At 41.7% G+C, this 26,841-nt stretch overlaps 1 protein-coding gene across 2 annotated transcripts in view; it reads right to left on the bottom strand.

Annotated features, from left to right (window-relative positions):
- The window catches only part of LOC120059374 (kazrin-A-like), a 227,535-nt gene that overhangs the window by 87,225 nt on the left and 113,469 nt on the right, over positions 1-26,841 (bottom strand). For both annotated transcript variants that reach the window (XM_039008378.1, XM_039008379.1), the window contains exon 2: positions 22,603-22,710. In XM_039008378.1, coding sequence (XP_038864306.1) covers positions 22,603-22,710 — 108 coding nt within the window. The remainder of the gene's footprint in view (positions 1-22,602; positions 22,711-26,841) is intronic.

Raw genomic sequence — 26,841 nt, 5'->3', positions numbered from 1 at the left:
GGCGGCATGTCAGGAAGTCCAGGATCCCGTTGCAGAGGGAGGTGTTTAGTCCCAGGGTCCTTAGCTTAGTGATTAGGTATGAGGGCACTATGGTGTTGAACGCTGAGCTGTAGTCGATGAATACATTCTCACATAGGTGTTCCTTTTGTCCAGATGTGAAAGGGCAGTGTGGAGTGCAATAAAGATTGCATCATCTGTGGATCTGTTGGTGCGGTATGCAAATTGGAGTAGGTCTAGGGTTTCTGGGACAATGGTGTTGATGTGGGTGAGTGCTCAAGCTAAACACTTTCTTTGCCCGCTTTGATGATAACACAGTGCCACCTATGCGGCCCGCTCCCATGGACTGTGGGTTCTCGGTCTCCATGGCCGACGGCAGTAAGACATTTAAACGTGTTAACCCTCACAAGGCTGCCTGCCCAGATGGCATCCCTAGCCCCGTCCTCAGAGCATGCACAGACCAGCTGGCTTTAGATTTCGGACATATTCAATCACTCCCTATCCCAGTCTGCTGTCCTCACTTGCTTCAAGATGTCCACCATTGTTCCTGTATCCAAGAAAGCAAAGCTAACTGAACTAAATGACTATCGCCCCGTAGCACTCACTTCTGTCATCATGAAGTGTTTTGAGAGGCTAGTTAAGATCATATCATCACTACCTTACCTAACACCCTTCAATTTGCATACCACCCCAAAAGATCCACAGACGATGCAATCGCCACCGCACTGCACACTGCCCTATCCCATCTGGACAAGAGGAATACCTATTTAAGAATGCTGTTCATTGACTATGGCTCCATAGTACCCTCCAAGCTCATCATTAAGCTCGGCCCCTGGGTCTGATCCCCGCCCTGTGCAACTGGGTCCTGGACTTCCTGATGGGCCGGCTCCAGGTGGTGAAGGTAGGAAACAACTCTTCCACTTCGCTGATCCTCAACACAGTGGGGCCCCACAAGGGTTAGTGCTCAGCCCCCTCCTGTACTCCCGGTTCACCCATAACTGTATGGCCACGCATGCCTCCAACTCAATCATAAAGTTTGCAGATGACAACAATTGTAGGCCTGATTACCAACAATGATGAGACAGCCTAGTGAGGGACGAGACAGTAAGTGAGGGCCCTGGCGGAGTGGTGCCAGGAAAATAACCTCGCCCACAACGTCAGCAAAACGAAGGACCTGATCGTGGATTTCAGGAAACAGCAGAGAGAGCACGCCCCCATCCACATCGACAGGACCGCAGTGGAGAAGGTGAAACGTTTGATGTTCCTCGGCGTACACATCACTGACAATCTGAATTGGTTCTTCCGCACAGGCAGTGTGGTAAAGAAGACGCAACAGTGTCTCTTAATAACCCTTGGGAGTCTGAAGAAATTTGCCTTGGCCCCTAAGACCCTTACAAACTTTTACAGATGCACAATTGACAGCATCCTGTTGGGCTGTATCACCACCTGGTATGGCAACTGCACTGCCAGCAACTGCAGGGCTCTCCAGAAGGTGGTGCGGTTTGCCCAACGCATCACCGTGGGCACACTGCCTGCCCCCAGGACACCTACAGCACCCGATGTCACAGGAAGGCCAAAAAGATCATCCAGGACATCAACCACCCGAGCCACGCCCTGTTCACCCTGTTACTATCCAGAAGGCAAGGTCAGTACAGGTGCATCAAAGCTGGGACCGAGGGACTGAAAAATAGATTCTATATCAAGGCCATCAGACTGTTAAATAGCCATCACTAGCTGGCTACCACCCTGTTCCTCAACCCTGCTCCTTAGAGGCTGCTGCCCTATATACATAGACATGGAATCACTGGTCACTTTAATAATGGAACACTAGTCACTTTAAAACTTGTTAGGGCTAGGGTCCTTTTTTCAGAAAATCCGCATGACCGATGTGCCCAAAGTAAACTGCCTGTTACTCAGGCCCAGAAGCCAGGATATGCATATAATTGGTACCATTGGATAGAAAACACTTTGAAGTTTGTAGAAATGTTAAAATAATGTATGAGACTATAACACAATTGATATGGTAGGAGAAAATCCAAAGAAAAAAAAAAGATTTTTTTTTTTTTGAGATCCCATGCTCTTACAAAGCTTTTACTTTTCTATTGAACATACTTCTTTCCGCATGAAATATTATAGTTTAATTACATGTACCTGAGGATTAAATAGAAACGTAGTTTGACATTTGTATTAACAAAGTTTAGCGGTAGCTTTTTGGATCCCTTTGTCTACATGTTGAACTCAAATCAATGGCGCCAACTAATGTTATCTAACAAAACGACCATGCATGTTGTAGCTGGGAACCTTTTGATTGCAAATCAGAGGAAGATTTTCAAAAAGTAAGTGATTTGTGATTTTATGAAGCCTGTGCTGGTTGAAAAATATGTTGATGTGGGGCGCCGTCCTCAAACAATCGCATGGCATGCTTTTTCTGTAAAGCCTATTGTAAATCGGACAATGTAGTTAGATTAACAAGAATTTAAGCTTTTAACCGATATAAGACACTTGTATGTACCTAGATGTTTAATATCCATAATTTTTACGATTATTTAATTGAATTGCGCGCCCTCCAATTTTACCGGATGTTGTCGACATGTGTCCCGCTGACGGGACGCCTAGCCCTAAAGTTTACATAATGCTTTACTCATTTCATATATATATACTGTATTCTATTCTACTGTATTTTAGTCAATGCCACTCTGGCATTGCTCGTCCTGATATTTATATATGTCACACACTGATCTGTTTCACCTGTCTTGGTGATTGTCTCCACCCGCCTCCAGGTGTCGCCCATCTTCCCCATTATCCCCTGTGTATTTATACCTGTGTTCTCTGTCTGTTGCCAGTTCGTCTTGTTTGTCAAGTCAATCAGCATTTTTGTTCTCAGCTCCTGCTTTTCCCAGTCTCTTTTTCTCGCCCTCCTGGTTTTGACCCTTGCCTGTCCTGACTCTGAGCCCGCCTGCCTGACCACTCTGCCTGCCTCTGAGCCTGCCTGCCGATCTGTACCTTTGCCCCACCTCTGGATTATTGACCTCTGTCTACCCTGACCCTGAGCCTGCCTGCCGTCTGGTACCGTTGTCCCACCTCTGGTTCACTGACCCCTGCCTGCCTTGACCTGTCTATTGCCTGCCCCTGCTGGATCATTAAACCATTGTTAATTTGACGTGTCTGCATTTGGGTCTTACCTTCATGCCTGATAATATATTTCTTAACTCCATTCTTTTACTTTAGATTTGTGTGTATTGTTGTGAATTGTTAGATATTACTGCACTGTTGGAGCTAGGAACACAAGCATTTCGCTACACCGCAATAATATCTGGTAAATATGGTTAATGTGACCAATAAAATTTGATTTGTAAAGAAGCACTGTAACATGGAGATATAGCAGTGTTGGAACACTAAGCCTAAATATATAAAGGTGTGTAGTAAAAAATTCTTGCTGATATGAAAGATGCATTCCTTATGTTTCCAAAAACGTACCGAAAGTGACGCATGTTCAGAGCGAGCGTCGATACCTTCATTTATAGATGCTAAAGGTAGTTAAAGTCTATGAAGGGCCTAGTCTACCGGCTGCCAGTATGCCAGCTGCTACTGCTAGTGTCACTGAATTAATTTAAAATATCGATGGGAGACTCTGTTACAGAGGAGTGTAAATGCTTTTTTAGGCTGGATCATGTTCTTGTATTGTTATATGTTTTAATTCTGTAATGTATTGATTGTTGCTGCCTTCTTGGCCAGGTCTCCCTTGAAAAAGAGACTCTGGGTCTCAATGGGCTTTTCCTGGTTAAATAAAAGGTTAAATAAACAAATAATACAGCTCTAATACACACACACACAGAGGTGATGCTGCTCACATAATGGCCAATATTGGACGCAAGTGTGCTCAGCTAAGCGACTTTGGATCAATATGAAGCAGTGAGCATTAAGAGATGTACACTCACAAATCTACAGTAGATTAGTGGTTCAACAACAGAAATTATAGAGGACATCACTAAAGGATTTACACAGGATAGCTTATTCAAACAGTAATGAAATACTATACAGACTAGCTGAACATGTGTAGTCCCCCATTCACACACTGTACAGTCCCACCAATAGACATCCATTGTTTTTTTTCATACCGCCAACATGTGTGTCAGCAACACTGCATCCAGCCTCCACAGAACGTGGGCCATTTGAGACCCTTTCGATGCAGGCATCTCAGCACCACTATCAAGGAGGCCCAAACCAAGTAAAATGTTGTAGTGTGTTGTCTGTGCATAATGGACAAAGTGAGGAAATGTAATACTGCCGGCTGAAAGGGGGGGGGGGGGGGGGTTTGTTCAGCCTTGCTATCCCCCACACCTCGCCCCGCCAAGCACGACTGATTTGCTACTGATTAAAGTGGAATTCATTGGAACAAATTCCTGCTTTCTGGGGGACTGGGAGAGTTGGGAGGGGATGCTCTGTGCTGATTTTACTCTGTGATAATGCCCTAGGGGACTGAGGAGATATGGAGGAGGAATGCTAAGGCCCAGGATGTCAGACCAGCATAAGAAACACACATTTTAGTTGTCCATTGCAAAACGTTTTAAGTTGCGTGCCCTGAACACAAACCGGTTGTATTATGGCTACGGGGTCTGGGCCTCAACACTGAGAATGTATTTCTAAGTAGGTCATCCTGGAAAGTGGACAGGACATACAGTGCATTCGGAAAGTATTCAGACACCTTCACTTTTTCCAAATTTTGTTACATTACAACCTTATTCTAAAATTGATTAAATTGTTATTTTTCCTCAATCTACACATAATACCCCATAATGACAAAGCAAAAACATGTTTTGAATATTTTGCAAAAACAAACAAAAAAAACTTGGATTCATCAGACCAGAGAATCTTGTTTCTCATGGTCGGAGAGTCTTTAGGTGTCTCTTGGCAAACTCCAAGTGGGCTGTCATTTGCCTTTTACTGAGGAGTGACTCAACCATAAAGGCCTGATTGGTGGAGTGCTGCAGAGATGGTTGTCCTTCTGGAAGGTTCTCCCATCTCCACAGAGGAGCTCTGTCAGAGTGACCATCGGGTTCTTGGTCACCTCCCTGACAAAGGCCCTTCTCCCTTGATTGCTCAGTTTAGCCGGGCGGCCAGCTCTAGGCAGAGTCTTCATGGTTCTAAACTTCTTCCATTGAATAATGATAGTGGCCACTGTGTGTTTGGGGACCTTCAACGCTGCAGAAATGTATTGGTATCCTTCCCCAGATCTGTGCCTTAACACAATCCTGTCTCGGAGCTCTACGGACAATTCCTTCGACCTCATGGCTTGGTTTTTACTGTGGGACCTTATATAGACAGGAGTGTGCCTTTCTAAATCATGTCCAATATATTGAATTTACCACAGGTGGACTGCAATCAAGTTGTAGAAACATCTCAAGGATGATCAATGGAAACAGGATGCACGTGAGCTCAATTTCGAGTCCCATAGCAAAGGGTCTGAATATTTATCTAAGTAATGTATTTCTATAAAAAAAACATTAAAAAAAACATTTTTGCTTTGTCATTATTCGGTATTGTGTGTAGATTGATGACGGAAAAAAATATTTAATACATTTTACAATAAGGCTATGTTGTTACAAAATGTAGAAAAAGGGAATACTTTCAAAATGCACTGTATCAATATGAAGATATAGCTTTAGGTTTTGTGATTTATATGAACTATAAATGACCACAGTCACTGCAAACTGTGTCACGTCAGCCATTTTTAAAGCTTGAGAAACCTGTTGAGGAGAGATAAAATAACTACCCAAAACACAGAGGACGAAAGTGGGGTAAGATGGGCTATTTAGTTCATTCAGCATACCTCCATCAAGGGAAATATAGTACTGGTTCTAACAGAGATATCTACATATATTTCAGGATCTTGTGTATCCCAGGGAATAAATAATCATGTAAACATTACAGTTTTGAGAACATAGCTTGTCCCAAAAAGTGGTCTCTTGGCACAACTTACCCCGGGTATGGAGTAAGTTGAGCGGCGGGACAGCCGAATAGACATTTCTGTACTGAATGAAAGATTACCACAACATTTTTTTAACCATGTCTATCTTTATTTCCCAAACACAATTCAACACAACATTTTTTTTAGATTTTAATCAGGGGTTTTATCAAAAATTACTTTCCAATCGTTTCGTTCCACTGTTCTGACCAGCAAAATAAAGTGCTTAACTGATTTTTTGGGGAAAAAATGGTTTATATAGTTAATTTCTGTTCCTTTTTAAACCTCTGAAATATATATTTTTTTTTTCGTATTTCGTTTTGTTACATGCAATCTTTTGGTTCAACCTTAATATATATTGAACATCATCAACAGGGGAGACATATATGGTGTACGGTAATAAGCTGTAAACATTTTTTTTCAATTCATAAGACTTGTTCAGGAAAATGTAGACACTAGTAGACACTAGTCACATGCTCTCATTGATAGAGGGCTTAGGAAGGATGCCAGAGGGCACCCTGCTGGCCACTTTTGATGTGGAGAGCATGTACACTAACATCCCACACACTGGAGGCTTGCAGGCTCTACAACACTTCCTTCAGCAGAGAGACTCTACCCTTGCTTCATCCAATGATTGCATCTTACAACTTACTGAACTGGTATTATCCCATAACTACTTTGTCTTTTAGTCAGACTTTTGCCTTCAAATTTGGGGTGTAGCCGTGGCTACCCTTTTCCCCCCAACTATGCAAACCTGTATGTGGGACAATTTGAAGAAGCATTCCTTTTTTTAAACAGAGACACACCCCTTACTTTCTAAAATACTTCTATGGAAGAGATACATAGATGTCTTTGTGCTCTGGGAAGGAAGTCAGCAGGAACTAAATGAATTCCAAACTCTACTAAAGGAGAGCTCTGAATACCTCAAATTCATCATGCAGACTGATGAGAGAAAAATAAACTACCTGGATTTATGGATTATCAAAGAGAATGATGCAGTACACACAGACTTATACACAAAGCCCACAGACTGCAATACCTTGCTATGTGCGGATAGTATACATCCCCTTCCCCTCAAGAATGGTCTACCATATAGCCTGTTATGTAGGGTTAAACGAATCTGTGGCCACCAATCAGATTTTGACAGCAATGCTAAAAGAATGACAGATAAATTCAAAATGAGAGGCTACAAGGACAAAACTCTTGATGCTGTAATGATGAAAATATATCAAAAACCAAGAGCGGAATTACTAAAAACTCAACCAAAGAAGAAAAAACGTCTTTTGCACTAAGTACACCAATGTTTCGGAGAAAATAAAAGCAATCCTGAAAAAGCACTGGCATATTCTGCAATCAGACAAAAAAATCGCACACCTCTTCAAGGAACCCCCACTGGTGGTCTATAAGCGTGGTCGCAATATTGGAGATAGTTTGGTGAGATCAGACATGCCCCCTGAGCCCACTCAGACACTCCCTGTTAGGGGTATCATCTCATGCAAGACCAAGGGAGTAATCTATCTCATCACCTGTTCATGTGGAAAAGCCTATGTAGGACAAACGAAAAGACAGTTAAAACAACGCATAGCTGAACCCCACAGCTCAATCAGGTGTAAGAACATTGACTATCCAGTAGCAGCTCACTTTGTTGAAGCTAACCATCCAATCTCCTCCCTCAAATGCACAGGCATTGAGCATGTTGCTCTACAAAGGAGAGGAGGTAACATCGAGATCCTACTACCACAAAGAGAGGCTTACTGGATATCCTATCTAAAAACATTGACCCCTAGTGGTCTGAATATTGACTTTGATCTCTGGCCCTTCTTATAAACACATTTTCCTCTACGAACGAAGTCTTATAAATTGAAAAACATTTTTTTACAGCTTATTAGCGTACACCTAATATGTTCCCCCTGTTGATGATGTTCATTATATATTAAAGTTGAACCAAAAGATTACATGTAACAAAAATGAAATACGAAATTATTATGTGAAATTGAATGAAACAATAATGTATGTTGATGTTAATATGATGTTTCTATATGATAATAGCATAATATATTTAATATGTCATATACTATTTTTTAACAGTTTCACTAATTAATTTTAATTAACTTAATCATTATGACACACCCCTCACTACTGTCATTAGTTACACTAATTGCACTGTGTGTCTACATAACCTGGTTCAAGTATTCATGACATTACCCTGAGGAAGGCACAGTGGTGCCAAAACGTTGGTAAATACACATTCAATTGCTGGGAGATTATAAATGGAGTGTGCTACTTTCTTTATTTTGATAGTTTATTTGCCGTTAGTCAGCACCTCCATACAAACTATTATTCTGGGTGTGCGCCAGATCAATTTTTTTTTTTTTTTATCTGCTAAAACTATTAAGAGCATTGTGCACTGTTATTGCTAATTGCACCACCATAGACAGAGAACAGACTGTGGTAGTCTAAATGTTATCTACAAGAGCTACATAACATGCCTATAAGAGTATTGAGGTTTATCTGGATATTGAGGTTTATCTTTGCATGTTGCACTACAATTGCTAATTCCACCACCATAGACAGAGTACAGGCTGTGGTAGCCTAGATGCTAGCTATAAGAGCTACATAACAGGTCTGTAGCATATCCTACATTGAGGGTATTGAGGTTATCTTAGCATGTGACGTCAGTAGGAACACTTTCAGCTTCAGATCAGGCCCGGACACTCATGAAGATGGATTGCTAATCAAGTCTGCTGGGCATACTAATTAAAAGGCATTTAGTTGGCATGAGCCTGCAATTTACACTGCATTAAAAGGGCATCAGAATGTGCATCGGCGACAACGGGAGAACAGTGAGCATTCTTTTCAGGAAGCACTGGGCTCAGCACCAGTGAACAATGCCCAAGGCCTGTGGCTGGAGTGTGGCTGGATACATAGACCATGTGGGTTAGCAATAGCTACTGCTAACAACATACATTTTTCATACACAACCTAGTGGGACTATGCTAGCCACTGCTAACAACATGCATTTTCCTACACAACATTGTGGGTTTATGCTAGCTACTGCTAACAAAATGTGTTTTCATACTGTAAACAAACTTGTGGGGTTAGGCTAGCTACTCCTATCATTTCCAAACACAACCTTGTGGGGTTGTGCCCAATACTGCTAACAACATGTATTTTCATACAACCTTGTGGGGTTATGCTAGCTACTGCTAACATGTACAATCACAATGGGATGTGGTGGCTCAAGACATAAAATAGACATATTGTCATACTGTAGTAGGCCAATGAAATACCTTTGACTGCTTACTTGTGTGCAAATGTGTGTGCAGGTGGTGTCTTCACTGTAATCTATGCACTCTGTATTCACTTTGAAGTGTCTCCAATTATGTCAGATAGAATTTTGATCTCAATGAGCACATCTAGACTATAGAGGTCAGATATTAAATGAGCCTCTCTCCCCTCAGTATGTAAATATATGTAAATTTCTACATTAATTTGAAAACTGTGGCGTGGGTTCTATACTAACGGGTGCTTTCACACTGTTGAGTGCTGTTGAGGCACACTTGGGTGCAGTGGCTGGGATGGAGAGAAGAATGATACAGCATTTCCCTGTCCTTGCCCATCTGTAAGGTCAGGCTACGTACCAATTACACACACACACAAACTTGCAAGCAGGCACACGCATACACGCACACACACAATCTTTTGTAGACCTAGAGGTGATGAGCTGAGAGCACAATCCCTTAAATGAAAATCAATGCAAGCAGCCAATCTGTTTTACTGCAAAGTCTGTTTACACAATGACTTTACAGGACAGTAGAACTGCCAAATCCTGCCAAGAAGATGTCAACTGAATCTCATTGTGTGTGTGTGTGTGTGTGTGTGTGACTGTGAGCATGTGTGTGTGACTCTAAACATTTGTGTGTGTATGTAAATGCCCTATGTACATAGTCATTGAACATTAGACACTTTAATTATGTTTACATACTGTTATACCTACTTCATATGTACAGTTGAAGTCGGAAGTTTACATACACCTTAGCCAAATACATTTAAACTCAGTTTTTCACAATTCCTGACATTTAATCCTAGTAAATATTCCCTGTTTTAGGCCAGTTAGGATCACCACTTTATTTTAAGAATGTGAAATATCAGAAAAATAGTAGAGAGAATGATTTATTTCAGCTTTTATTTCTTTCATCACATTCCCAGTGGGTCAGAAGTTTACATACACTCAATTAGTACTTGGTAGCATTGTATTTAAATTGCTTAACTTGGGTCAAACGTTTCAGGTAGCCTTCCACAAGCTTCTCACAATAAGTTGGGTGAATTTAGGTCAGGTTTGGTCAGGTAACTGAGTCAGGTTTGTAGGCCTCCTTGCTCACACACACTTTTTCTGTTCTACCCCCACATTTTCTATAGGATTGAGGTCAGGGCTTTGTGATGGCCACTCCAATACCTTGACTTTGTTGTCCTTAAGCCATTTTGACACAACTTTGGAAGTATGCTTGGGGTCATTATTCATATGAAAGACCCATTTGCGACCAAGCGTTAACTTCCTGACTGATGTCTTGAGATGTGGCTTCAATATATCCACATAATTTTCCTCCCTCATGATGCCATCTATTTTGTGAAGTGCACCAGTCCCTCCTGCAGCAAAGCACCCCAACAACATGATGCTGCCACCCCCGTGCTTCACGGATGGGATGGAGTTCTTTGGCTTGCAAGCCTTCCCCTTTCTCCTCCAAACATAACGATGGTCATTATGGCCAAACAGTTCTATTTTTATTTCATCAGACCAGAGAACATTTCTCCAAAAAGTACAATCTTTGTCCCCATGTGCAGTTGCAAACCGTAGTCTGGCTTTTTTATGGCGGTTTTGGAGCAGTGGCTTTTTCCTTGCTGAGCGGCCTTTCAGGTTATGTCGATATAGGACTCGTTTTACTGTGGATAGAGATACTTTTGTACCTGTTTCCTCCAGCATCTTCACATTGTCCTTTGCTGTTGTTCTGAGATTGATTTGCACTTTTCGCACCAAAGTATGTTCATCTCTAGGAGACAGAACATGTCTCCTTCCTGAGCGGTATAACGGCTGTGTGGTCCCATGGTGTTTATACTTGTGTACTATTGTTTGTACAGATGAACGTGGTACCTTCAGGCGTTTGGAAATTGCTCCCAAGGACGAACCAGACTTGTGGAGGTCTACAATTTTTTTTCTGAGGTCTTGGCTGACATCTTTTGATTTTCCCATGATGTCATGCAAAGAGGCACTGAGTTTGAAGGTAGGCCTTGAAATACATCCACAGGTACACCTCCAATTGACTCAAATGATGTCAATTAGCCTATCAGAAGCTTCTAAAGCCATGACCTCATTTTCTGGAATTTTCCAAGCTGTTTAAATGCACAGTCAACTTAGTGTATGTAAACTTCTGACCCACTGAAATTGTGATACAGTGAATTATAAGTGAAATAATCTGTCTGTAAACAATTGTTGGAAAAATTACTTGTGTCATGCACAAAGTAGATGTCCTAACCGACTTGCCAAAACTATAGTTTGTTAAAACAAGAAATGTGTGGAGTGGTTGAAAAACGAGTATTAATTACTCCAACCTAAGTGTATGTAAACTTCCGACTTCAACTGTATATACTGTATCACACTTCACCATCTGGCAGTCCGATGGACGAATCTGTGTTTGACGGATGCCAGGAGAACGCTACCTGCCCGAATGCATAGTGCCAACTGTAAAGTTTGATGGAGGAGGAATATTGGTCTGGGGCTGTTTTTCATGGTTTGGGCTAGGCCCCTTAGATCCAGTGAAGGGAAATCGTAATGCTACAGCATACAATGACATGCTAGACAATTTTGCGTCTCCAATTTTGTCGGAACAGTTTGGAGTAAGGCCCTTTCTTGTTTCAGCATGACAATGCCCCCGTGCATAAAGCAAGGTCCATACAGAAATGGTTTGTCAAGATCATTGTGGAAGAACTTGACTGGCCTGCACAGAGCCCTGACCTCAACCCCATCGAACACCTTTGAAATTAACTGGGAAGCCGACTGCGAGCCAGGCCTAATCGCCTAACATCAATGCCCGACATCACTAATGCTTTTGTGGCTGAATGGAAACAAGTTCCCACAGCAATGTTCCAACATCTATTGGAAAGCCTTCACGCCCATGATTTTGGAATAAGATGTTCGATGAGCAGGTGTCCACATACCTTTGGTCATGTAGTGTATATATGGTGCCTTCGGAAAGTATTCAGACCCCTCGACTTTTTCAACATTTTATTACGTTACAGCCTTATTCTAAAATGGATGAAATAAATAAAAATCCTTAGCAATCTACACACAATACACCATAATGAAAAAGCAAAAACAGGTTTTTAATTTTTCCTGCACCCCAAAAATAAAATACCTTATTTACATTAGTATTCAGACCCTTTGCTACAAGACTCAAAATTGATCTCAGGTGCATCCTGTTTCCATTGATCATCCTTGAGATGTTTCTACAACTTGATTGGAGTCCATCTGAGGTAAGTAAAAAATGTTGGACATGATTTGGAAAGGCACACACCTGTCTGTATAAGGTCCCACAGTTGACAGTGCATGTCAGAGCAAAAACCAAGCTACGAGGTCGAAGGAAATGTCCGTGGAGCTCCGAGACAGGTTTGTGTCGAGGCACAGATCTGGGGAAGGATACCAATACATTTCTGCAGCGTTGAAGGTCCCCAAAACACACAGTGGCCACTATCATTATTCAATGGAAGAAGTTTAGAACCATGAAGACTCTGCATAGAGCTGGCCGCCAGGCCAAACTGAGCAATCAAGGGAGAAGGGCCTTTGTCATGGAGGTGACCAAGAACCCGATGGTCACTCTGACAGAGCTCCTCTGTGGAGATGGGAGAACATTCCAGAAGGACAACCATCTCTGCAGCGCTCCACCAATCAGGCCTTTATGGTTGAGTGGCCAGACGGAAGCCACTCCTCAGTAAAAGGCACATGACAGCCCACTTGGAGTTTGCCGAAAGACACCTAAAGACTCTCTGACCATGAGAAGCAAGATTCTCTGGTCTGATGAATCCAAGATTGAACCATTTGGCCTAAAGCCAAGCTTCACGTCTGGAGGAAACCTGACACAATCCCTACGGTGAAGCATGGTGGTGGCAGCATCACGCTGTGGGGATGTTTTTCAGCGGCAGGGAGACTATTCAGGATCGAGGCAAAGATGATGTTCATCTTAGCGCTTGATGGTTTTTGCGACTGCTCTCAAAGAAACTTTCAAAGTACTTGAAATGTTCCATATTGACTGACATTCATGTCGTAAAGTAATGATGGACTGTCATTTCTCTTTGCTTATTTGAGCTGTTCTTGCCATTATATGGATAAGGCTTTCTTCTGTATACTACCCCTGTATACTACCCCTACCTTGTCACAACACAACTGATTGGCTCAAACGCATTAATAACAGGGAAAGAAATTCCACAAATTAACTTTTAACAAGGCACACCTGTTAATTGAAATGCATTCCAGGTGACTACCTCAAGAATCTGGTTGAGAGAATGCCAAGAGTGTGCAAAGCTGTCATCAAGGCAAAGGGAGGCTACGTTGAAGAATCTCAAATATAAAATATATTTGGATTTGTTTAACACTTTTTTGGTTACTACATGATTCCATATGTGTTATTTCATAGTGTTGATGTCTTCACTATTATTCTACAATGTAGAAAATAGTAAAAAATTAAGAAAAACCCTGGAATGAGTAGGTGTGTCCAAACTCTTGTCTGGTACTGCATATGTTCCGGACTCGGACATTGCTCGTTCTAATTTTTTTTTTTTTTTGCGTGTATTTTAATATTTTTTTAGGTATTACTGCACCGTTGGTGCCAGGAACATAAGCATTTCGCTTCACCCACAATAACATCTGCCAAATATGTGTACGCGATCAATACAATTTGATTTGATTTGTATGTGCTCTGCTGTGTGTGTGTTGATCACGGCAGCTCTCAAACCTGTGGCCGAAAACAACACGGTGGCCATCTCTTTAAAGCTTGTCTACCTGTCACCTGCACCGGCTAAATGACACTACCGTCCCCGAGGAAGGGCTTGTCAACACGTACAATACACCTGTCAGTGGCAAACATACATCAAATCCCTCTTTACCCACTATACCATTTCCCCAACCTGGCCAAACAAACTTCTTTGAGATAAACACAGGCCTGTTTTCCTTGGTTATTTGCTCTGGGGGTAAATCCAACCTCTTGCAAAGTAGGTGCCACTTGCAAAACTGGCAACCCTACACATAGTCCAAAGTCCATCAGGCAGTATGGCCATGTGAAAACTACTCTACTGAACGGAAAAGTTACTATAGAAATAGAAAAAAAAACACTGATCTTGATTCCGCCTAAAAGTTGCATCTTCTAATGTGGAAGCACCATTGAATCTTGTTCCAGGTTAGCAACAATCTACCGTGCATGCCAAAACAGCCCTCCAAGATTGCATTTTTTTTCTAGCATGTGTCAGTTCTACACACTCCATCTCTATGTTAATTATCACTCCCTCATAAGAAAGGGGCATGCATTTGGCTCCATTGCCTGCTGACCCGTGTCATTTTAAATGGACAGGCAATAGACTGGTCGGTTGTTTAGCAACAAAACCGAAATGTGCGCAACTATGGGGCAAAACAGATGGGTTGGCTTAGATTGTTGACAACATGTAAACTATATATCGTCTCCAATATTTACTGAAAACATAAATACATTTGCACAATGAGCACTTGTTTCTCAAATAAGTTGTTACAGTTGTTGGTTAGCTACCTAGCAAATGTATGCCATATTAGCATAAACACCTCAAAACAAGACATGGTATCAAGGACAACATAAAACTAGCTGCAATGAGCCACCTACGATTCCCCACATGGCAGCTTCTTGTCATTGTTGCCAGCCATCTTGCAGTTCAGAATCACAACAGACCGCCTTCTGCCTCATTGAAGCGCGTGCATCGTTATCGTGGCGTTGCCACCTAACCCATCTAAGGATACTTCATCACTATTAGGGTCAGCCAGGGCTAACTGCATGGGGTGAAGAGAAATGCACAGGTCCCAGACCTGTTGTAACCTCACAGTTTCCAAACAAATAACTGGTGAAGGTGGGGTAGGGTTTACATCTAAAGGTGAAAAATAGTACTAGCATAATATCTTTGTGTCTCTGTCTTGTGAGCAGACGCAAGTAAAACAAAAATGTAATTGTTGAGCCATATCAGTTATCCCTGGCTTTCTTTCTCTCTGGTCTCTCTCACTCTCTTCTTCTCTCTGTCTCCGTATCATCTCCTATATTCCTCTACTTCGCCCTCCCTCTCCTTCCTCCTTCTCATCTCCTCCTTAGCCCATGCCGTTCTCTCTCTCTCTCTCCCTCACGCTCTCCAACCTTTTCGCTCTCTCATACGCTCTCTTCTTCTCTTTCTCTCTCACTCCCTCACTCTATATATCCTTCTTTCTGTCTTTCATGCAATCTATATCCAGCTCGCTCTCCATCTCTTTCTTTCTCTTGCTCTGTAATCAGCACAGGGGAGCCCTAATCCAGCCGTGCGCCTCATCGCAGCTGCCACTCAGCCAAGCTGCCAGACTGCCAGCCGCAAATCCAGCCCCTGCCACCCCTGCCATCCCCACTGCCGTCACCACACGTCACCCAAGATTAGCTGCCAAGGGCCATTTTAACAGCCACTTGAAGTGCAGGGAAGAAAGGAAGAAGAGAGGTATTAAGAGTAGAATGGGCCTGTCTGTCTGTAGCGTGTGGGGGCAAAGCGTTGCACAAAAGAGGGAGGGGGAGAGGGAGAGGTAGAGTAAGGTCAGAGCCACTGACTGGACCGGATGGCCATGTTGCACACAGACAAACTGACAGAGAACTTAGAACTGACAGACGGATGGATGGACAGGCGAATGGACGGACAGACAAATGGACAGATAAACAGATGCTGGGATGCAGGCACACACACAAACACACACCACATAGTGCTCAAGGTCAGAGTTCACGGCCTCCAATGGAGAGTAATACTTCAACCTTGTCTTGACCAGACAGGGAGGACGACCTCTTACACCAGAGTTCACCTTTAACCTTTGACTATAGTCTTCCAGTCTCATTGGGTTCTAATACCATCTAGTGCCATGTAACGCCTGGTGTCTATTTACGATCGGCTGAGGACACACAGGCCGATGCATTGTGACTGGACACTTTTCACTAGATATTAATGATGAGTTTAAATCACACTGGAGGTAGATATTACTGCCACAAGGCAATTAAAATGCCATTCCCCCACTGACTGGTTATATGAGAGGACTGGGGAGGGGTAGACTATGTGGCACATGTTATCATGTCAAAAATGCTAGTACTCAGCAACATCTCTCTCTCTCTCTCACTCTCTCTCTCTTTCTGTATGTACAGTATATGTTTGGTACTTTGGCAGGTATCATACTCTGAGCTATCCTTCCCCTCCCCTCTTTCTCTTTCCCCACTTTCTCTATTTCTCTCCCCTTTCTTTTGCTCAGAGTTCCTCCACTACCTCTTACTTTCTACCTTACCATTACAGCATGCAGATAGCATACAAGGGTCAGTGGCCTACCATAGAACTCACACACTTTAATGTGCAGATGCAGCACCTGTCTCCTCGTGCTACAACGCTGCCAGTTTAAGGCCCTCCTCCTCTCTCTAAGGAGAAAGCAAAGGTGAGACGGGGAGAGAAAAAGAAGGAGCAAGAGACAGTGGAGTGAAAGAGAGAGGAAGAGGAGAGAGCGACGGAGAGAAAGTGTGAGAGAGAAAGAGGACGAGAGAGAGTGTCAGTGCGTGTCCGTGATGAATTTGCTGATACCACGGCACCCTGTTCCCATTCCGAGGAAACTCACAGTGATATACGATGCCTTTGCCGCTGTGTGTGTGTGTGTTTGTATGTGTGTTTCCCTGAGCTTGCACATTTACAGCACCCCGGACCCAAAATGAATACAGCAGCTGGGTAAAGCTGCTGCTGCTCCTGCAGAGGGATGTGTGTTCCCGCGTGTGTTCTTTCATATGTTTTTATGTTTACATTCTTATGAGTGTGTGCACTAGTAGGCAGCTTGATGTGGCCTATGCTCTACAAGGACGTAGGCCAGTACACCACACTACTTTGCTTCAGTTGTGACAATAAATCAAATCAATAACACATGCTCTCTGTAGAAAATGGGAGGTACAGTACAGTATATAGGTGCCCCAAAGCATTGACCAAAGGTCAGTTTTACTCATTACCTCATAAAACATGCAATTTGGTATGGTACACTCATTCTAGATCCCCTCACAGTACAGTAGATGCAACCTTGCACTGACAATAATACAGGTTTACAAGACCTCTCCTTCCTCTGGAGGCCGCCAAACTATATATGTATGCTATGATCTTCTCACATTGGAGATATTGCCTCACATGCTGGTCACAAGCAGGAGCTACTATTCTGAAACCAATTGAATCCCTCTACAAACAAACACTTAAGATGTTTGATAACAAACCAAACAGTTACCACCATTGTTATATCATTTACAAACATAATTTATTTAGTCTGGATAGCTTTAAGCAGTATGTAGATGCAAGCCTTGTCTTTGGTGTTGCCCCTCAATGCCGGTATATCAAGGGCAGTAACTAGAGGGGACTGCGTTGTCCCTTTTCGACACAGTATAATCTGCCAATCGGCCTTCTCTGTTAGAGCTACAACATACTGGAATGCAACACCCATGGACTTGAGAAGCTGCACTGATTATTGTACTTTTACATTTGAATTGAAAACATGGCTAAAATCTATCCAAATCTGTACACATGAGTTATCTGTCATATGTAAGACGACAGTTGATGATAGTGTTGTTGTTGTTGTTAGAATTATACATGATATATTATTGGATGTAATGTATTTGTATTTTGTATTGTTTTAGTGTGTATGTGTATTGTGTAATTGTCCTTAGCTGCCCTGGGGCTACGGGTGCAAATTAGCTTTTGGCTAACCCCGGCACATTTACATGGATGTTGCATTATTGTAATATTGATGTTGATTAATGGGCATTGTCCCCTATAAATAAATAAAACAAACAAACTAGCAGTGAGCATACAAATATTTACACATGTTAAATTTGCTGAAAATAAACACAGTTGACAGTGAGAGGACGTTTCTTTTTTTGCTGAGTTTACATGAAATATATTAATGTCACCAAATAATGGATTAAAATACACTGTTTTGCAAGGAAGGCCTACAGTAGCCTCAACAACACTCTGTAGGGTAGCACCATGGTGTAGCCGGAGGACAGCTAGTTTCCGTCCTCTGTGTACATTGACTTCAATACAAAACATAGGAGCCTTGTGGTTCTCACCCCCTTCCATAGACTTACACAGTAATTTTGACGCCCTCCAACCTATCACAGCTCTTGCAGCATGAACTGACATGTTGTCCACCCAATCAAAGTATCAGAGAATGCATCTAGTACTGAAAGCATAAGACACAGCTAGCTAGCACTGCAGTGCATAAGAGAGAGAAAGATAATAGTTAAACAGTTTTGAAAATATGAATTTTTTCAAAAATGAAGGAAAAGCAGAGAGAGAGAGAGAGAGAGAGAGATATTTTGTTGTATTTTCTTTCACAATTCACCTACTTAGCTAGAGCTTGCTAGCGATTGCTAGCGAGTGCAGCTAGCGTTAGTTTAGCCTACTCAAACACCCGGCTCAAACAGAGAGGGATGCTATGCTAGCTAGCTGTCTATGGCTATCCAACACTGGAACTCTTCCAAGCCAAGGTAAGCTTTTATTTTTATGATTTTTTTTGCACCAGGGCCTGCCGTTGTAACTGCTAAACTGCTTGTTGCTGACTGTACACTTTACTGCATAATTGTAGTGGGTTTACTAACGTGTTAGTTCTAGTAGCTATGTTGAATATGACGTTAATATGGTGACAACGATGTAGGCTGTGTGTAGCGGTTAGCGGTTATGATATGAAGGTTTGGCTTGGAAAGTATTTTTTTCCTGGTCACAGACAGCTAATGTGTTGTGCACTGAAGTCCACAAGCAAAGGGAAAAGGTGAGAGGAGGAGAAAGCGTAGATGCGAGAAGGAAGTATACAACAATCAAAGGGATCATGCTGTTTGTATGTGGCTGCTATGAAAGTGAACTGTGTTTGCGTGTGATCAGGGGTGTATTCATTCCGTCAATTCTTTTGAAAAATATTTCTTAAGCGGAAAAAAAACGAACGAAACGGGGATAAACATACCTGAATTTTTCCAATAGAAACTATCGCTTGCAATTGTTGGACTAATGACTACACCCTAGATCAGCTAGATGCAGGCAAGAGTATGCAAGGCGGTATTGAATGTGTCAATGTCTGTCACCTTGATTACTCCCATTTCTCTTGACCTGTGCACCTACGTTGTAAACTTTCATTCATAGGCTAGGTTGTAGCAACCTCTTGATGGGTATAGGGAAAATTGAAGTATCATGTACTAGCCCAAACCTATCAATGTTACATTAAACTGGGTGAATGGAATATGAATGACAGTCATCCAGTGTGTTGCAATAGAAATAAAAGAATCATCCTCCCTACAGCCACTGCTTGCCAGTTACTTCCATTTCAAATTATGTGGTTTGTAAGAGTTGGCATGCTGGCTGTTAAGAAGCAATTAACGTTAGCTATAGCGGTTAACTTAGCTAGCTGGCTAGCCGACAATTACTCAAGTCAAAGCCGATCCTCCACACAACAACAATCTTGCCATTCCCTTCTATTTTAAATCCTGTGGTTTGTAGCTAAAAGTTTTATGTCAAGAGGAAATCTAGTAAGCTGTTGTTGACTGACATATTTAGCAGCAGTAGCTAGCTAGCTAGCTTCAGGACTAGCTAGCTAACAAGTTAAGTAGATAACAACAAAAATATTAGGAATATAGTGACAAATCAAAGGACAGAAATTACTCAAACTTGTGAAATAATCCATCTGCATTTATTGCTGTTATAGTAAAGTTCCAAAGTAGTTCCATCGTGAGTTTCCAAATCCATCCATACTATTTGACTTGGTGAAGCTGGGCTCTGGCAGTCTTGCCCCAGTGCCCCCACAAGGGAGGTCATTTGAATAAACCAAGTGTATGCGTGTCACATTGGCTGAGCTGTCAAATCAGTTTTTTCAGTACACGCCCAAACCACTCTGTTGTTTCCTAACAGTCCAAGCAGGGGCATAGAGAAAAGCTGCTTTTTAACATCCTTAATTATACTTTTTTTGGAAGGACAACTATTTAATTCATATTGTAATAAATGTTATTTAAATTTAACATAACGATTACAAGTATACCCATAACATGATGCAGCCACCACTAAGCTTGAAAATATGGAAAGTGGTACTGTGAGTAATGTGTTGTATTGGATTTGTCCAAAACATAACACTTTGTATTTATGACGAAAACTTAATTGTTTTGCCACATTCTTTACAGTATTACTTTAGTGCCTATTCTGTACAGGCTTACTTCTTTTCACTCTGTCAATTAGGTTAGTATTGTGGAATAACTACAATGTTATTGATCCATCTTCTGTTATTTCCTACCACTGTGGAACTGTTTTAAAGTCACCATTGGCCTCATGGTGAAATCCCTGGGCGGTTTCCTTCCTCTAGTTAGGAAGGACGCTTGTGCCTTTGTAGTGACTGGGTCTATTGATACACCATTCAAAGTGTAATTAATAACTTCACCATGCTTAAAGGGGATAGTCAATGTCTGCTTTTTTTATTACCCAACTAGCAATAGGTGCCCTTCTTTGCGAGGCATTGGAAAGCCTCTGTGTTTGAAATTCACTGCCCGACTGAGGGACCTTACAGATAATAGATAAGTGTATGTGTCAGGTACAGAGATGAGGTACTAATTCAAAAATCATGTTGAACACTATTATTTCACACAGAGTGAGTCCATGCAACTTATTATGTGACTTGTTAAGAAAATGTTTACAGTTGAACTTATTTAGGCTTGCCATAACAAAGGGGTTGAATACTTATTGACTCAAGACATTTCATTTTTACATGTTTAATTCATTTGTAAACATGTCTAAAAACATGTGGGGGGATGTGGAAATGTGATGAGTTGCACACTGTCATGACGTTGGCCTGTGGGTAGGTTTATGACAGTCATAAATACCTCTTTCCCCCTTTTTCTCTCTCCCTACTATAACTGATGTGACATAAGGAAACCCATGGGTTAACATAGAGATTCTGGGTAACATCAGAAGTTGGGGGAAATGAACTATATTCTGGTAATCCGACCAACTGAACATATGCGGTGGTACTTAAGGTATATTATGTCAGTTCGGTTGCCCTCTGACACATTCTCATCAATGATAGAATGACATAAACTCTACTGTGGAAAGTCTAAACGTCAGAGGTATCGGATTCACATGGAATTGTTGTTTAATTGAAATGTTTGAATATGACATTATTTGTGAAGAGGTGAAATGTAATTTTAGCTTCCAAATGAGAGATCTGTGCTTTCATAAGTTTTCCTCTGCTCACAGTGGCCCGCCCCTGTGAAGAGGCATGGGTTATAAACTTTTCAGACACACCCCTCTCCCTCCACTATAAAAGCCATTGACAAGAATATAACTTCCTGTTCCGGGTACGCTAGGATGACGATCCGGTGTCAGAATGGTTCAGATAATAACTACAGAACTAAACCAACATCAGCATGGACTTTGATTGTGAATGGTATGAACTTTGAACTCGTATTCACTACAGAACTGATATCTCCTAGCCGTTGAGTTAGCAACAGCTAAACGCAGGTTAGGAAGGACGATACGGTCTTCCATCTACTACACACAACGCTCCTCCAACGTATCCAGTAAGGCACCAGAGACATTCTTCAAAGGACAGAGGACTCGGGTTGGCGACACGGTCCATCTACCACCAACCTACTGAAGCGCAGCTCAGAGTAAATATTCATTGCATTTTCCTCTTCGAATGGGCGGTAATTTAGAATGCATAAGATACTGTATTTACGATAGCACACCTCGCCTATGTTCCAGTCTCCCGCTCTTTCACTAAAATCCCGCCCCTTTTCTTTGTGTAACAAGCTGTCATATCTATTCCGCCCGCTAGGGACGTTTTTCTGTGACGTAATTTGTGATCAAGTTATGATTTCATTGTGTATGTGTGATTCTGTGTGATTAGTTAGGTATTTAGTAAATAAATAATTAAACACAATTTTGTATTGCTGATTCAACTTGTTAGCCAGGATTCTTGCAGATAATCAAGGATTTACAACTTTCAGATGAGACTGAATAAAATGACGATTAATGTGACTGTTATGGATGTAAAATCTTACTAAATCTTTAAGAGTTTATTCGAAAGATAACAGCTCTATAAATATTCTTTCGTGGTGTCCCTCTCTAGTTAATTAACATTTACATGATTAGTTCAATCAGGTAATATTAATTACGGAGAAATTATTTTATAGAATAGCATGTCATAGCAATTAATCTGGCATAGTCAAAGACACCACAACACTATCATATTCCCATATAATACTTGATAGAATGAACCAGTGATTTGGCATTCAGTATCTATGCCAGGGTTGTCAGTTTATAATGCAATACCATGTGTAGGCGGAGGGTGGCTAGTGGCTTACCTTTGTCCAGAGAGGAGTCTGGGGTGCTGAAGTCCATTAGGCTCTTGATGTCACTCTTGTAGCAGAGATCGGTCGCTGGCTGCTTCTGCCTCTGGTGTACAGAGGGATCTGTAGGAGAGGATAGGACAATTGATTTGAACACATTTGGGTTCTGATAGGAGGGGTGACTATGTGTGTATATATGTGTGTGTGTGTGTGTGTGTGTGTGTGTGTGTGTGTGTGTGTGTGTGTGTGTGTGTGTGTGTGTGTGTGTGTGTGTGTGTGTGTGTGTGTGTGTGTATGTGTGTGTGTGTGTGTGTGTGTGTGTGTGTGTGTGTGTGTGTGTGTGTGTACATGCGAGGGGGGGGACTATTCTTCATATTATAATTGTTCTATTATTTCTACTTTTTTCTCTCTGCATTGTTGGAAAAGGCTCGTAAGTAAGCACACCACTGTCAGTCTACTCCTGTTGTTGATGAAACGTGACAAATTACATTTGATTTGATTTGATAACCGTAGCGGTAGATAGATCAATGGCATTAACAATTTTATCCACAAGAGTTATGTGTTGGTTTTCTTTTGAGTGACTTCAACAGATAAGGATTTTCATAAAGGAAGGATGAAGAGACTTTGCGTGTAGATGGGTACATAAAGTGTGAGGGAGGTCATGAGAATTTGTTCAAGAAGTACAGTGCCTGTGTTATAGGAAGGAAGTAATGAATGCAGCCACACTAAACACTCCTCATCATGAACGACTCCTCTCAAGGCAAATGCAATGGCCAATAACTCTCCCTCCTCTCAAATCAACATGCACGTACAGTATTTACACTCATAGGCTACTAAGTAGTGTTAGCCACAATGCTGCACCAATATTAATCGGGATTACTGCCAGAGTACTCTTAAAGACTTATATCCACTGGTGAGACATAAGCAACATTAGCATTTCATGACCAGAATAGCACATTTGACTTGTTAGTCATACATACAGTATAATATGTATGTACAGTAGGTAACATGAACACACAAACATTTGTATGTTCGCGCTCACATGCACGCATGCACAAACACAGACACACACAGACACACACCATTGCTGTGATTTTACATCACCCAGGATGATAGTTATAGCCACAGTAACATCTGTGTCCTCTTTCTGCCCTTCTCCTCGTCTTCCCTCTCCTCCACCTCCATCCCCATCCCTTCATTATCTACCCACCACTGCCTATTAAGGCCTCGTTATCTGGCTGAAATGAATTGCAATAATTGAACACAGATGTGTGAGATGAATAGATAGGTCTGGAGGCTACATCATGTTGTCACTATGGAGAGATCACTCGTCTTGCCGTTCTATGTGGATATTAAAGAGCTATCAGCCTGTTTGTGCCCTTGGCGACTGCTCTTCATAAGGGACCATGAGGTGGATGAGGTGAAAGTTAAGTATGGCCGTATTGAAGTGAGTGGTCTAAGGAAAACAGCACCACCTGGCTGGAGGAGCAGACCCTATGTGAACGTGCACTGGATAGTGCCCTAGATGAGGCTTGAAAGTGTTCTAGAGGGTGCTCTATTTGAGATAGTAGTCTCTCTAGACATCTGGGTTACCTCCCACCATTTTTTAATGCTACGGTTTTAACGTCTTTCCCCAATATAATGTCAGTTTGGCATAGAGAAACTATGTTACTGCCTATGTCACTACCTTATCCACTTGAATAAAATACAAAATAGTAGCTAGCAAGATGGAGATCACAGAGGTTATTCAGTGCCTTTCGCAAGTGGCTAGTTTGCATCAACTACCTTCACTAATGCCAGCAAACTTTGGTTTCGAATCTTGTGATTTGTTGAGAGAGTTGTCTGTCTGAAGAGGACCCACCCCGGAACACATTTTGTTACCTTATATATATATATTTTTTTTTTTACTTTTGAAGTTGCCAAAAGAGTCCGTCATGGAAAGCAGACCCTAGTCACTGTTTCCCAGGGTTGGGTTTTCGAGACTAGTGAAAAAGTGTCCTATGTGTCAAGAATATTTTGGTGAGGTTCATCCACAGATGTAAATAGAAATACAAACAAAAAGGTGTGGGGTTCAAGAGGCCTAGGGGCACTGGCCTACGTAAGTAGAGCTAGCTTAGCTAAAGTGTTTTTATTATTGTCCAATATATCCACAGACCTTCTAGGTCTATGAAAGAATCCCATTTTGTGGCAGATGGACTCATTGTGTACCCTCTTGTATTGTTTTCCAGGTCACCTGGATATGTCTCCTGGATCAATGTTTTTTCAGCAAATTGCTTTTTTGTGAGTGTAAATGTCTTAAGGTCTCACTGCTTCATATTGATCTGAAGCCACGTAGCTGAGGACACTTGCGTCAAGGATTGGCCATTATGTGAGCAGCATCACCTGTGTGTGTGTGTGTGTGTGTGTGTGTGTGTGTGTGTGTGTGTGTGTGTGTGTGTGTGTGTGTGTGTGTGTGTGTGTGTGTGTGTGTGTGTGTGTGTGTGTGTGTGTGTGTGTGTGTGTGTGTGTGTGTGAGAGAGAGAGAGAGAGAGAGTAAGTGCAGGTAGGGCTGTGGCGGTCACTAAATTTCGTCAGCCGGTGATTGTCAAGCAAATAACTGTCGGTCTCATGGTCATTGACCATTAATTAACATAAACACATTTAGCATCTCCTGGCATGCATATATAGGACTGTTTCTGTCTGTGGACGTGTGTATGCATGTAAATGTGCAAACAAGATGGAATAATGTGCTCGGTGTGTGCAAAAATGTGTCTACTCTGACAAGTCAAAATCCCAACCAAAACACTAGACCTTTATTTACAGCAAAATAATGTAGGCTGTACATCAAACTATTGATTAGAAACTCAGATTGAGTGGGGTGAGGATAACTGCGTAAAAGTGGGAGCACGTATGGAGGATGATTAGATAGTTAGTCTCTCCCTGTTGCCTTGTCTTCTCAGAGCGCCTACACAAGGCTGCGAAGAAATATTACATTTTATTTAAACCTGATCTGCAGACGATTTCGCATAAATCATGTTGTTATGGATGATCTCTCTATCTGTCCCATGTTTACCCAACAGGGCAGGCCCGTCTTGTCCGACAGCGGAGGCCAGATAGACATGTCAGCCCCCGGCAACAGTAACCCGTAGAATCTCCCTCGTCCCCTTCCCTTGGCGACACATTGAACTGACAGCCTCTCTCTCTCTCTCTCTCTCTCTCTCTCTCTCTCTCTCTCTCTCTCTCTCTCTCTCTCTCTCTCTCTCTCTCTCTCTCTCTCTCTCTCTCTCTCTCTCTCTCTCTCTCTCTCTCTCTCTCTCTCTCTCTCTCTCTCTCTCTCTCTCTCTCTCTCTCTCTCTATTCAATTCAATTCAATTGACTTTATTGACATGGCAAGTTCATTATTACTTACATTACAGTCAAAGTATACATATCGAAAAATAAAATATATATGTATATATATATTATCTATATATCTCTCTCTCTCTCTCTCTCTTCTCTCAGCAGCTGTAATATTAACCTGCAAAGACGCTGCTCGCCTACTATCTCCGTCGAGTGTGGATATCTGCCACAGGGAGTTAAGGCAGATAAGTCATTTTTGGCAGCAGGCAGCAAACGACACACACACCCGTATCTGCGTGCTTTCAGATCACTAACAATGCATATATTACACGTATGGTAATTCAAGACAAAAGAAAAAGAGAGAAATCTGCACTCTTTGAGTTTTCTTGTTTGTGTTTTTTTTTTTTTTGTGTGGAAGGTGCAAAGCAAATGAAAACAGCTCATCTATCTCTTTGCTTTTATTCAACTGATTGAAAGGCTTCCAAATCAAAAAATAATATTGGTTTCCCAGAAATTCAATCAACTGACTTCAAAGTCACATCTAAATGGTTCTGACTTCAAAGGCTGTTATGTCACAAAGAAAAGCTGATAAAGGGATAATGTATCTTCAAATGCATAGAACAACATTATTTCAAATCTTTTTCAACATTTCACTACCCATTTTTGTCCTCAACATATTTTTATGATAATGTAATTTCACCAGAAGCTATGCTTGAAAAAACGCCATACAGATGTAGGATCTTAATTTGAGCCAGTTTGCTACTGCAGGAAAATAATCCTGCAGCAACACAAAATGTGAGTTATTATATGGATTATGATTAATTACCATTTTTGTAGGGGTTGATACATTTTTTTGTAAGGGAAAATCAAGTCTGATTTCAAAGTGGAAAGTATAAACTTTGGAAACCTTTTTAAACCTCAAAGACACCACAAGTC

Source organism: Salvelinus namaycush, chromosome 14 (assembly GCF_016432855.1).
Source record: "Salvelinus namaycush isolate Seneca chromosome 14, SaNama_1.0, whole genome shotgun sequence".
Classification (NCBI taxonomy): Eukaryota; Metazoa; Chordata; class Actinopteri; order Salmoniformes; family Salmonidae; genus Salvelinus; species Salvelinus namaycush.
This window is presented reverse-complemented; position numbering and strand designations above follow the sequence as displayed.